The sequence below is a fragment of the Taeniopygia guttata genome, chromosome 2 (assembly GCF_048771995.1).
Source record: "Taeniopygia guttata chromosome 2, bTaeGut7.mat, whole genome shotgun sequence".
NCBI lineage: Eukaryota > Metazoa > Chordata > Aves > Passeriformes > Estrildidae > Taeniopygia > Taeniopygia guttata.
This window is the reverse complement of record NC_133026.1, coordinates 86,544,552-86,558,051: the sequence shown is the minus strand read 5'-3', so window position 1 is coordinate 86,558,051 and position 13,500 is coordinate 86,544,552. Positions and strand designations below refer to the sequence as shown.

At 39.3% G+C, this 13,500-nt stretch overlaps 1 protein-coding gene across 7 annotated transcripts in view; it reads left to right on the top strand.

Annotated features, from left to right (window-relative positions):
- The window catches only part of EPB41L4B (erythrocyte membrane protein band 4.1 like 4B), a 167,151-nt gene that overhangs the window by 114,296 nt on the left and 39,355 nt on the right, over nt 1–13,500 (top strand). For all 7 annotated transcript variants that reach the window (XM_041714660.2, XM_041714659.2, XM_041714661.2 and 4 more), the window contains one exon: nt 6,527–6,594. In XM_041714660.2, coding sequence (XP_041570594.2) covers nt 6,527–6,594 — 68 coding nt within the window. The remainder of the gene's footprint in view (nt 1–6,526; nt 6,595–13,500) is intronic.

Genomic DNA, 13,500 nt, shown 5'->3' with positions numbered 1-13,500 from the left:
TGGCCAGGGAGAGATATCTTCAATCAGCCAGGTTCTCAAGCCATTGAATCCCCTGCTTGGTTCTCAGTAAAGAAAGGAACATTTAGGCTGAACAAAGGGAAGTTCAGTCCTCTAACTTCTTTCACACTCTAGCTTTCTTCACAAGCCTATACACATGTAAATTTTTTAGGCCAGGTCGATAGCCATCTCTCTCTTTTTTCTCCCTTTCCTAGAAACAAGTACAGGCCGAATATCATGTAGTTTTGTCTTAAGTATTGGTAATATGTGAGTAAATGCAGGTTGTCTGTGCTGTTTAGAGTTGTCTTGAGGAAAGGACAGGTCCATAGTACAGAAAATACCTCAGGTCATGCAGGATACCAGTGTCATCCTGTGCTCCCTACATAGATGCAAGCCATGGCTGCAATGTAAATGAGACATCTATGCATTATTTATGGTAGAAAAGGTGCATAAGTTAGGTGATCCACAGTGCCAGTCTGTCATGACTACATTTTTGATGATTCTCTTTTAGTGTTCTGCCGCCTTTAAGGAAAGAGTCAAGTGTAAGGACTTGTCGTCTTCAAAGTCCAGATGCTTTTGCCATGCATTTCTAGAAAAAATTCCCTGTCTTTATGTAAGCTGGGTCTTTGGAGCTTTATTCACTTAAGGAGATCTGGATTCAAACCCTAACCAGGTCATGAATGAAAATAGAGTAGGTGAGGGGAAGACACTTGAGGGTTTATAATCATATGCGATCTTTCTTATAATATGACTTAAACAAATACTTCTGGGTACCTGGAGGAATTCTCAGCTTTCACTAGATGTTGACTTAAGTACCTTGAAAGGATCAGCTTTTCCAACATTTCAGGCTCCTTCCATCATGAATTAGTTGCTGTTTGCTTCTCTCTCCTCCTTTCCTTCCTCTCTCCATCCATCCTTATTCACAGCACCGAGCTACTGCACAATTTGACAGTCTTTGCACAGAGATCAGAACTGAAATTATGTGAGCATAACAGGTCACAGCTGAGGTGTTCAGGCTGTGGGGGAAGCTTCCACAGCTCCTTATGTACACTGTGCCTTCCTTGCTAAAGCTGTTACTGTTAGTCACCCACTTGGATGAGCAATAACCTCACTGTCAAGTTTCAGGCTAGGTAAAAAGAAGCAACTGCTCTGGGACTCTCAACTGGAACAGCAGCAAGTGCAACATTGCATCAGTTATAATTGTTCGTAACAATGGAATTTAAAAATGGCTCAGCTTCAAATTGTCTGTGTTCAGTTGCTATGTCGAAACAGGTTTGCTCAACTTAAAAAGTGAGCCTACAGGAATTTGATTGTTCCACAGGTATAAGAATACAAGATTTTGATTGTGTATGATGAATATATGATACATGGCAGCTCATTAGAAGTGTGTCAGCAATGATACATCAATATGAGGGAAGGAATTGAGGAAGTGATGTGGCAGCCTTTCTGGAGGTACAGAAGAGGAGTGAAGATTTATATAAACAGAATATGGGAACTGATGAGATCTTCAGTTTATTCCCTGGGATAGTGGAGGGAAATGTGGCAGTGGTGTCACAAGACTCCCAGAGCTCTGGATATGTTAGCTTTGTCTTCTCTCTGGCATGACGCTATGTGCCAGGACATGATGAGACAAGTACTGTTAATTGCCTTGATGTGTAAGAGCCCCGCCATAGGCAATGGTGCCAGGCCTTGTTCAGAGGGAAAAAAACTGAGTAGTCTGTTCCCAAGAGACATAAACATCATGCTTTTCTGCCTGAAAAGTTGCATTTGACATATTAAATCACCAAGGTAGGTTTACCTTGGCAGAACATTCTTCCTGATGACATGTTCCTAAGCCTGCATTATCTAATGAGATCAGCCAACATTTGGCTTGCCTGACAAAAGATTAAATTGTTGATAAAGAGCTGAAAAATCAAATGATTCAGGCCTCCTTACCATCATTACAGATTCAGAAAGAGCCAAGAGCCACTGTGGTGAGAGTCATTCCTTCCCTACCTTTGAAGATCTCCAAACATGTGAAAGCTGTGTTGCTCTCCCGTCCTTTCTGCAACTGCGAGCTTTGTGAAATTGCTAAATAAGAGCCATCACAGGTTTCCTATGAGTCTTCTAGACCCCTTTCTTTCTCAGATGAGAACCTGTCACTCTCCATTGGCTGCAGTGATCTGATTCTTCATGCAGTTTTTTTGCTTATCCAAGGTGCTCCTATTTTAGATCAGTAGAGGTGAGAGCCGCAGCAATTCCCCTTGTGAAGGAGGAGAGACACAGATGACACTAGCTCCCCATTTGCTTGCTTGAGGCATGAAGAACACAGACTGCCTTGCACAGTGCCCCACCAGCAAAAATCACAGAAGGCTGCACCTAAAGTTCTGTCTTTACTGTATTTTCCCTCTTGGTACATGCTTGGTGCAACCAATTTCCATTTTAATGTTCTGTCTTCCATTACCCTGGGGCTAACTCTTTCTTCAGAAGAAAATTGAAGGAGCTGCTGTTTGCTAGGCAAAATCCAGCCACCAGGGCTTATGAATTTATGCATGGGATTACTCTCATGGGCCAGAAATTGTTCCCACCTCCTCTAGAAAGCTCAGCAGAGTCTGGTGTAGCATCCCTGGAGTATCCACCCCCTCTCTAAGGCTCCAAAGGACCTGGCTGCCAAGACAGCAGCAGGGATTAGCACTGCTCAGGAGTTGACTGAAAAGCAGTCTGAGAACTCCCAGCTGCCCATAGATAGATGGCTCAGTGAACTGTAGGGAAAATTTAGTTACTTTTCTCCCTTTTTCATCCTTTGGTGAAACTATCTCTTAGCAATCATCTGTGAAGAGAGCCTGTACAATGGCATTGCTGCCCAGTCATGTTTCTTGTCCCTTAATAGTATAAAGTAATGCTTAAAATGTTGAAGTAATTCTTTGTTTCTAATATCATCCAGAAAGTTAATGGCATATGAAAACAGAACATTAATGATTTTTCTTTTCCTCTGGACCTGACGCAGATTAAAAAAGAGAATGGCATTGTGTGGATGGATTATATGGATCCACTCTTAATTTGATTTGCAGTCTGGTAGCCAGAAAAGTAGCTTGTTTCTCTTTGGGTAATTATTAAATTAATCTCCTTCTGTATAAATTGGGCTTCCAGGTCTGCTATGCCCTGAAATCTCTCCCTCAGAGCAGCAGCCTCTGTGGGAGGAGAGAATCTGCCACAGTTAATATCTTAGCAGCTCCATGTTTGCTTCTGCCTCTGTCTTTTTTACACAGCTCAGTGCTGGGCTTTCAGTGGGTGAGAGCCTCTGCCCAGCTCTGTTTGGACATTCCCTACCAGGCACCTCCTGCTAGCCTTGGCTAAACCCCCTTGCTTCATTGCTGGAAGGCATCCTGCAATGGAAACCCAAATCCTGGCCCCAGCAGGTGCACTTGTTTTCAAATGAAGGCAAACCATCTGGGAATTATATTGCAAGGGCTGTCTACAAGCAGAACCCTTGTTCTATAGTCATGTATTTTCAGAAAGGCTGAGAAAGCCCTTCTGTGATTAGTGAATGTGATTTTCAGTGTTAAGAAGAAAATAAAAGCAACAGGCTGCCAGTTGATGACTTACTGACCTCATTCTGAAACAAACAGCCCAAAAGCCAATAAGCTCCCAGGTGAAGCAGGGGTGGTACACTTTCTGACAGCTGAAGCCCTTTGCAGAAGGGTTTGCAAATATGACATTTTCCTATGTCTGTTCATCCACAGAAAGGGAGGAGAGGCATAAGGTGAGAAGAATGAGCCCATCCTTGTTAATCTGTCCCTGCCAACACAGACCCATGGCACCCTGAGGGCAGACCTCATCACCTGAGGCTGTTCAGACTCCCCCATTTCTTTTCATGCTCCCTCTCTCCTTACGATTTAGAGTGGGATTACTTGCTCACTGGTCCGCAGTGCTTCTTTGTGGGTACAGGAGTATTTTCTGATTTCTAAAACATGAGTAAGAACGGAGAAAAATTAATACCAAGAGAAATTCCTCACTGATGTAGGATGCTGGTCATACTGCTTAGGAATATATGACTTCCTGAAATGCAGGCTTAGCCTTCCAATTGAGAAAAGACAAAAGAGAGAAATAATGTAGTCACAGAGCTGAGAAGCAACCATGGGTCTAACACAGTGAAGCCCTCTCCTCTGGCTAATGAGATCCATGGCTTATTGCATTTAACTAGGTGGAATTTAAATAATTTCATTGCTGGTCACAACCCCTGCATTGCATTCTTGATATCTATAATCTCTCTTCTATTGTTGTGTTCAAATGCATCTTAGAATGCAGATCAAATACTTTGGTGAAAATTGGAATTAACTAAAATTTCTAGTTTTAAAAAATAACCAATTTGACACATAATAAGCAGCTATCTTGACATTCTTAACAATAAAATGTTGCTAAGACATCAGTGTGGAAGAAGAGACCTTATATTAGGTTTCTAACAGCTGGATTCACATTTACAGATTTCAGAAACCTAACAGCTTTATAAAAAGCATTGTAATTTCTGTAGAACAAAGAAATATTGCTTCCACTGCTCATCTATGCCAACAAAGATTTTCAATGCTTTCTCTCAAGTCCTTAATATTTTTTTCTTTCCTTTCAAGAAATCAATAGATTTTGAATAAACATTATGCTAGACACAGCTACTAGAAGACTAGTAAAAAAATGTTTTCTAAAGTTGAGCTGAATTTCTTAAAGTTACAAGTTTATTAAAATTTTAAAATTGCACTCCTGATCCCCAAATGGTTTATAATGTGACACTAATTCACTGAAAACCTTAGCAGCAAAACATTTGGTGGCTGAGTTACGATGATGATGGTGTTCTGATTATGTCCCACATTTATCTAATTCCTTAATTTCTGGAGTGTTTGTGTAGGACTGAGGAAATCTCTGCCTGAGGGAGATAAAAACCAAATATGTAAGGGCACTACATTGGAGTGGAGCTTCTCCAGTAGCTACTATTGATCCTGTTCTCCTCCAAGTACCCTAGCTGTAAACCAGCTTCCTGTGTGTAAACTAGCCCACTAGGAGAGGGATAAACCTGCTGATGAGGGTCAGAGGGTCCCCTCTCTGCAGATGAGGGTTTCAGTATCAACATAACAAGGTTCAACAGTTCTAATAGGAAGAGATGAACTTCCTGCTAAAGGACTTGTCCCAAAATGCCCTCTAACCCATCACTTCAGGTACTTGCCTGGGCTGGAGAAGACCCAGAACAGAGTTCACTTTCTGTCAGGCTCCCAGTGGTTCCAGTTTAATTGCCCATACAGTTAATTGTGTGTACAAGCTGGAACAGTTCCTTCCCACTATGGCTGATGATCTGGTAAATAACAATCTAGGAAGTGGCAATGAGGGTTCTGTTCCTCCTAGCACAAAGGGAAAACAAACTCAACACTATCACAGTTTGGGTGATTTCCCCAAGCATTGAGTATCCCTTCTGATATTTTTATTTTAGTTCATCGCTAAGGTATAGAAGAAACTCAGCTTTGATTTTGTTTCCTTTTCTTATGAGTACCCACAAATGGAATATGTCCATTTTTATTGAATGGAAGGTCTTATGTAACATTACAACATTTTTACATGTCTGTAAAATCCTTCAATTTGGACTTGATGGATTTGAAGAAATCTGTTTCATCCTTTTTTAAGAGGATTAGACTGACACGTTTAATATAATTTGATCTGGACCTACGGCCTCAAATTACTGTGGTTCAGATACAGAACACTGAAAAACTACTCTGTTGTGGGACTATTTCAGTACCTTTCTCTTCATGTAGCGGGTACAAATGTCACAGTCTGAGAAGTCCCTGACTGATTTGAAAGTACTTTTGTCTCTATAGTCAGTATTTTCTGTAGTGTCCTCATATTGGCATTTACACATGGATTGGGAATTCTGCATCTCTGATGAAGAGTATATCAACACCTGCCCAGATTGGGCATTTCTTAGTTAATAAAGCAGTTTCCATGTAAGTTATTCCCAATACTAGTATTTTCAAATTGACAGATGAGAATGGCATATGAGAGACAGGACTCTGTAATTTAGCAGGGAGCAGTAGTGGGTGAAATTTTCTGTGAATTGTGCATACAGTGAGAATATATGAAGGGGATCACATTTTTCAGTTAGGTTTCCAAAAACTGAATGAAAAGTTGGCATAATTATTTCAGAATAAATATTTATTCTACTCCAATTGAAAGCACAGCTCAATTACAGTGTGCTTGTCTGTGTAGATTTTATATGATTTCTGCTCATGTACTTTCTGAAGGAGCCATAAATGTCAGTGTTCCTTTCTTTTTCCTCAGTACCAATCTCTTCCTTACACTACTTCCCTTCATATTGTATGTTGTTGCTCGTCACAGTGAATCTTATCTGTAGGAGATGAAAACCCAAAAAGGTCATGTCTTTTAAATCTGGACAGAGTAGGCATTTTGGGTACTGCAGTTTTCTGAGGTGCTTACAGGAATTTTTTTTAATAAACAGTTGTATTATCCTAAGTGCATGGACTTTGTACTAAACTTTGGCTCCTTCTTTTAACAGGCTGTGAAAGAAGAGACCTCTTTTGTAAATCCCAGTAAGACCTCCAGTCTGCAGGACCCTAATGTAAGGTCTGTTGCTTCTTGTCTGTAGGGGAAGCAAAAATTTAATGTATGATGTAATGAGGCATTTCCAAAACATTATTTCCGCTTGTTGTTACAGTTCAATTTGCTCATCTCCAGGTTGCTGTGTAAAGTTCACCATGCAATTACCTGAGAAGGTGACTGTCAGAACAGTGTTTATTTTATACGTACATATCAGATACATTTTAAGAATTTTAAGAATTTTAAGATAAAAGCTCAGCTTTAAAGATCAGACTGAGTGTATCTATTTGAAAAAATGACAAAATCTCTGGGTAAGAAATCAGGTCTAGTGACAATCTTAGAAAAGCTTATATAAAAATAAGTCCGTTTTCATAACTTTTCTATCCGAAACATGCTAGGTATCCAAACTGGAATATTCCTGTGTCTGCGTTTTCCTGATTTGTGCAAGGTCTTTTCTTTCCAGAAGAAGAGGCATTTAGTATACAGTCTTCAGAAAAGTGGCTCATTTGCTGACATAGTGACTACTTTTGATTGTACTTTTCTTCTGTTGATAGAGGATAACAGTCTTTCTTTATTGGAGTGGCTGTTTTGAAGAGGCCTATTAATTGTAAACATTATTTGAGTGGCACAGTATGCTGTCTTCCAGCAGGTGATTAGAGAAGAGGTTGCGGCAGGAGTATTTGGAAATTACCTGCCTCTATGTGTCTGGTAGTTCTATCACTTTGGACATCTTCAGTGTTGAAATCTGAGGGGAGAGTTTGAGGGAAAAATATTGTGGATTCACAGCACAGCTGTTAATCAGCTAATTACACCAGTGTGTCTGTTTTTTATTATGTTCGTGTATATGAAATATGCATATGTGCTGGAGCACTAGTCATCTCATTATTTTATTTTATAACTTTTGGGTGGTGATTCTTGCAACAGAAAACAGACATTTAATCACCTTATAGAAAAATTTAGTTGAGGGGAGGAATGAATTGTATTTGAAAAACTAAGTCTTCCTGAACTCAAAAATTAACAGTTATTGTTGGGAAAATTTGTCAACCTTTTTTTCAAATTTGTATTTTCCCTACAATGTAGGGAATCTGCGCTAGCCTTCAAAAACCACTTCGCTCAGAAGTTCCTTTCTGACTAGATTGGGCTAGCAGAGTTGCTGTGTTTGTTTAATGAAAGCAGCTACCTAGAGAAGAATGGTGGGGATGGTTGGTGGTGCTGAGGCAGGAGGAGACACGAGAGGCGATGCTATTGCCTCTCATGACAGTCCTGGCTTGCTTGCAGTGCAGCTGTGATTCCCAGTTTTCCAGTCTCTTATCTTGGGATACCCTGAGGAGCTGAAATGTCTCACCTGATAGGCCATTATTTTCTCATTTGTTTGTCCAAGAGGCTGTAAAATCTGTTTGATATTTAGAATCACCCATTTTTTCCCCTATGCCATTGCTCTTCTTAGACCTGCACAAAACTTTCTTGAGAAATTGCTTTCTTTCTTAAGAAAACTCATCAAATGCATTGCACAGTGACCTATTTCTTTGTTTAATTGAAATAGGTTTCATATGTTGTCTCTGCCACAGCACTTAGTTGGTTTGCTGTCACTTCCAGAAGCAGTTCAGGAGGACCTAATTTGTATATCCCTGTGTGACTGGGAATGTAGCTACAGAGTTGTTTTACTTAATCACTTCTGCTGAACTTCTGCATAACACCTGCAGAAAAGCCTTTTTACTCCACATTTTGGAATAAGTTCTCTCCTGTTGCATCATGTTGAACTGTAAATTGAGTGGTGTGCTTTGTAAAGTGCTTTTTAGTAAAGTACTATTCAGCATGAGGTCAGATTGGTAACCTGCCTGCAAAGAAAATTTTACTGTTTTCTTTCACACACATCCAAGCTTATAAAATTGTAAAAGTCACTTTGGAGTTCTTGGTATGCAGCATTCGGGTATATATTTGTCTAATATTTATTTTTATCTGTGTTATGTCAAGCATCATTTCCTCTACAGTGATTTGTACCAAATGAAATGGTATTCTTTTACTGCTGTGTCCCAAAGGTGCACATGTACAAGTAATCAATGCTCAGCGATAGACCAGTTTTAAGGCATAGACCAATTTTAACAGCCTGCATTCAAAACTGAGAAAAATGCAAAATAAATCAAGTGTCTAATCATTTTCTTTCTCCTTCCAGCAGCTACCCTTTCTGCAGGGCTATATGCACCTTTGCAGCCAGCCAGCATGTGATCTATTTGCCAATAACATTCTCTATAACCTCTATCTTGTGGAATTTGATGGACATAAATGAGCCTCTGCTCTGGCAGAAATTGCATCTGAGTAGAGCCACGGGTTAGTTCATACTGAGAGACAAATTGTCTGGGAGCTTTTCTCTTCTCTTTAGTGGAGGCAAGCAAAACAAGCCTTGGTAAAAAAACCCTTCCATGTGGAATATATTTTTTTTCCTTGCAAGTACTCATGGAGACATTTCTGTAAACAGCACCTCTGTGAATCTTTGAGGACTCTTTTTACTGAAATATCTTGTCCATTGCAACAGTAGCTGTCACAGCTTTTTAACAATACCCCACTCTTTTCATGAAAGGGATTTATAGCAGGGACAATGACTTTGTGTATTTTTCACACTGATAACTGTAAAAAACAAAACAAAATTCTTTGTTTTTTCCAAACCCAAGACATAGGGAAATTTGTACAGGCCTGCTAGTAACCAAACATATGTAGTTTTGAGCCGTAACTGAAGCATAAATTGTTCAGATTAATAGAGAACTAGAGGGTGACAGAGGAGGGCAGTAGTGCTTGTTTCATTAAAAACCTGTGCTCTCTTTACTACCATTTTGTCTTGTTCCATTGTCATTCTGAATATTACACTTTTAATGAATTAACTGCTTGGGTATGGCCTGTAATGTCCCATAGCAATTATTTTAGCATCTGCCACAATAGACTCAATTTGGCTAACAATTGCTACAGCTCTTTGTAGAATTAGTTCTCGTTCAACTAGTAATTACTCATATATCTGTGTGGTATAGCCACTTTTCCTACGAGTCAGTCTCCAGTCATTTTCTTAGGCATAGCGCCTGGATAATGTTGTACTTATGCAAAGTTGTCATGTATCAGACAGTTTATCCACCTGTTTTCCATGTCTTCTGGCAAACTCCAAACACTTCTTTATGCAAGTAATTTTAAACATGAGGAAGGGGGAATCAGAGCTGAAGCTGAAATAGCACTAATTTTTCTGTTTTCCGGAGGGGAAACCTTGTTAAATTTGCTCTGTCATTTGGTGCACAGGCTGGAATTGCAAGGTCATCTCCTGATCTTGCTGTCAATAGGTAATCTCTACACACCAGATTAAGCTGCAGGAGGATGTGGGATCACAGCAGACTACAGTCCTCTGTCACTCCCTGCTTCTGGAGAGCAGTCCTGAATGTTTCTACAAGTTTTTCTCCTCTGGATGGGATGTTTTTTTTTTCCTCCCAGACTGTTTCAAGTGCTGGTTCGAACATTAAATAATGAAAAAGCTGGTGACTCAGTAACCTAATACATACTGCAGCGTTCTGGTTTACATCCTCTTTAATCCCCAGTTAAGACTGGTAGTGGGCACTATGAATTGGAACATAGTCATACATTCCCTTGGTGACCCTGCTGCTTTACTGATAACCTGTAACAGAGCTGCAGATCTGGACAGTGGCTACAGGGAAGTTGGATGGTTGCCTCAGCTGGATCTACCTGGGCTGCGTGTGACAGAGTTCTCAGCTGAACAAAGTCAAATGAGAGCAGCTGACAGGAAGAGAATTTATCTAGCAGGTTAAATAGGAGAGCCATGAGTTACCTTGATAAAACACAGGAATCCTCTGAAGAAGAGTCAGACCTTTCTTTATAACTCTGTAGTAACAGATCTGAGAGCACGCACATTTTCTTCAACACCAAAGTAGTATGTACTTTATACCTATATATTAATAACTATATAGCTGGGCTGTATACATTTTGAATGAAGCAGAAGAGACCATTGTTTTTTAGAAGAAAAAATACCTGGGGGGAAAAATGTTATTTATGTATTTGCCATTTTTTAAAACTTTTTGGTTTTGCTTTTTAATTTTTTTTTCTTTTTATACTGCCTTTGTTGAATCAAGAAGAGATACAGTTAGTTTGCAGTTACCTCTTCACATGGTGAGGCATGTTTTATTAAGGCATGTGTTTGTGTCAACACTGAGTTAGTTTGGAATTTGTAATAGCATTTTGCCAGAATTTTTAATAATACTTCTTTTGGGATGTAGACCCCAAGTATACAAGGGAAGAAGTGATCGCGTCAGCCCTTTTAAAAGCCAACAAGAAGAATTGATCTTACAACAGAGCTAGAAAAGCCTTTCCAACAGATCAGTTTCTTCTTTAGTATTGTAAAAGAACCTGTCATGGTGGCAAATTATCCAGAAGGGATTATGAGGAAGCAGCAGAAGTATTTTCCCATCTGTTAGAGAATTCTTTACACTTAGGTATCTGTCTTTGTGTACAGATGGAAGTGTTGGGGGAGAAGTGTTGTGGGAGAATTTGCTGATTAGATATCTAATTTAATTCATGTTTGATATTCCTGAATGTCCATGTTGTTTTCATAAGCCTCTCATCCCCTACCAACTAGGGTTTTTTGTATTTGATTCTTTTAGCCTTGAGAGATCAGGGTTCCAGCTGTCTGCCAGAAACAGTGAAGGAAGTATGGTGAAGGAAGTAAAGTGTTGTGCAAAATAGAAAAATGAAAAATGTAGTCAGAAGCTTTCCTCTCTGGTCATGCTTTCTTCTTTATCAAGGGCGTGTTCCACCTTCTGACTGGGAAGTAGAGGTTTCTCTCTTGCAGGATATCAAGGGAATGTGAATTGAAAAATCACATTCTGACCTTTTTATAAACCTCACCCATCTCTCTGTAAGGGGATGGATGCTTGAAAGATAAACTCGTGAACTTTATTTGAAGAAATTTATTGCCTAATTGCCAGCCTGCTTAATTTATTAAATATAAGGAATATATTGCTAAACACAGAACCCCATAAAGAGAATTTGTTTTCTTATTTAAAGCTTTCCCAGACAGAAGCACCAGCTGTACAATTTTCCTAGTGCCTATACATTAATTTCTTCTGAAAACTCTTTGAAGTATTTTTTATTCCTGGCTATGACCACCTGGATAATCCTATAGCATGGATGCCTGTGTCCATGTGCATGCAGGTTGACACATACAGATTTGGACTATATTTAAGATAAAGGTCTGCTCTTTTTAGTATTTTTTTTTCTTCTTCAAACATGTCTAAATGCAAGCCCAGGTATAATTCTGCTGTACTGGCTTAAGGAATTCCAGAGTTAAGAATTACACCAAAATAGTTCATATGTTAAGAATTGGTACTACTTAGGACAAAGCAAAATAATGTATTTGGGCATAGTCTGTTTGCCAAAGTAAATTTTGATTTTGGGAAAAATCCAACAGTAGAAATGTTGGCAAAAATGTCCAAAGTTGAACAAGTTGGGTAAGAAACTGAAGTAAAATTTGTGAGACAGTAATTACCTAGCAACAGGATTTGCTGATAATATACACTTCTCTTCATGTTCACCTGCTACTCAGGAAAGCTTAGATTTAATATGTTTGGTACATATAAACACTAATAACTTCTTCATCTCCTACATGTTAGTCTTCATGACTAACTTTATGAGGGTTCAAGGCAGGACAGTCAGCAACTCTAAATCGAGTCAGCCATGGGTTTGTCTATCTGAATTTTGAAAACCTCCAAATACAGGATGTAGATTAGACAGCCTCTTACTCAAAATAGTGATCAAAAGTGTAAATATAAGTTCAGTTGTCAGGAGCCCTCTTCAGCTGAAGCCCTCAAGTTGGCTGGTCAGTTATTACTGTTCTTGTTGATGTTACCATTTGCTGTCATGCACCATGTGTTGCATTTATGCACTGCAATATTTATTTCCCTTAAAATATGCTTTTGGGTTACTGCCAGCTTTGGCAGGCTTTTATATCCCACATGGTTCAGGATTTGTCTGTGGATTTCTTTCTGTTTAGACCAACTGCTGCATCACCCTTTGTTGATCCTTGTTATCCAAATTATCTCATCTTTCATAGGATTGCAAATAGCAAAATTCTTCTTATGTGGGAGTAGGTATAAGCACCAGCTGGTGCTTTGTGCATTCATTTATTCTAATTTTCTTTGTAAATCTTCCCATCCAAAACCAAATTACGCCATTACATTGAGACTAATTACATTAGGAGCTGCTCAACACGTAACGTAAAATTAAATGTTATCTCGTAGAGCTTGATGATACTGCACACCAGAAAAGAAGGGTGGAAAACATTAAATGATATCAAGTTTTACAGGGTGCAGATGAATCAGGAGAAGTAATCTCAGGCGCTCTTCTGAATGCCTACTGCAGAGTAAGCTTTGCTCATACAGATAGACAGAATGTGATTAACCTGCTGTGGCTTGTGCCTCTGAGGTGCACTGGGCTTTGAGTCTGGCTGCCTTTCAATTTGTGGGAAAATGTATGACACCTTCCATGACTGAAGTGATGCTTCTAAAATATAACTTCTGTGTATCATCAAGGAAGAAGTGTCTCTCAAAGTAATGTCTGCACTCTTGTGCTTTTGCCTCTCCATTCTCACCTGCATAAACTATATTAATATTTAAATTGTCATCTTTTGCTCTCTGAGCTAACATCCTGCTGACATACCTCAGTCTGAACCTGAACCATGTTTTTCAGAGAACTCTGGCTCTCTGCAGGTGCTCTCAAAATATGACTGTATAAGCAAGGTGCAAAGTGTAGCGATGTGTGCCTAATCTGTACACAATTCAATGTGAAACTTGTATCTCAGTATCTGTTTTTATACATATACTTCCAGTGAAGGTCATAGTAGCTTTCATGCTACCTGATATGTCACCTCCGTCATTATGGGCAGCTTGT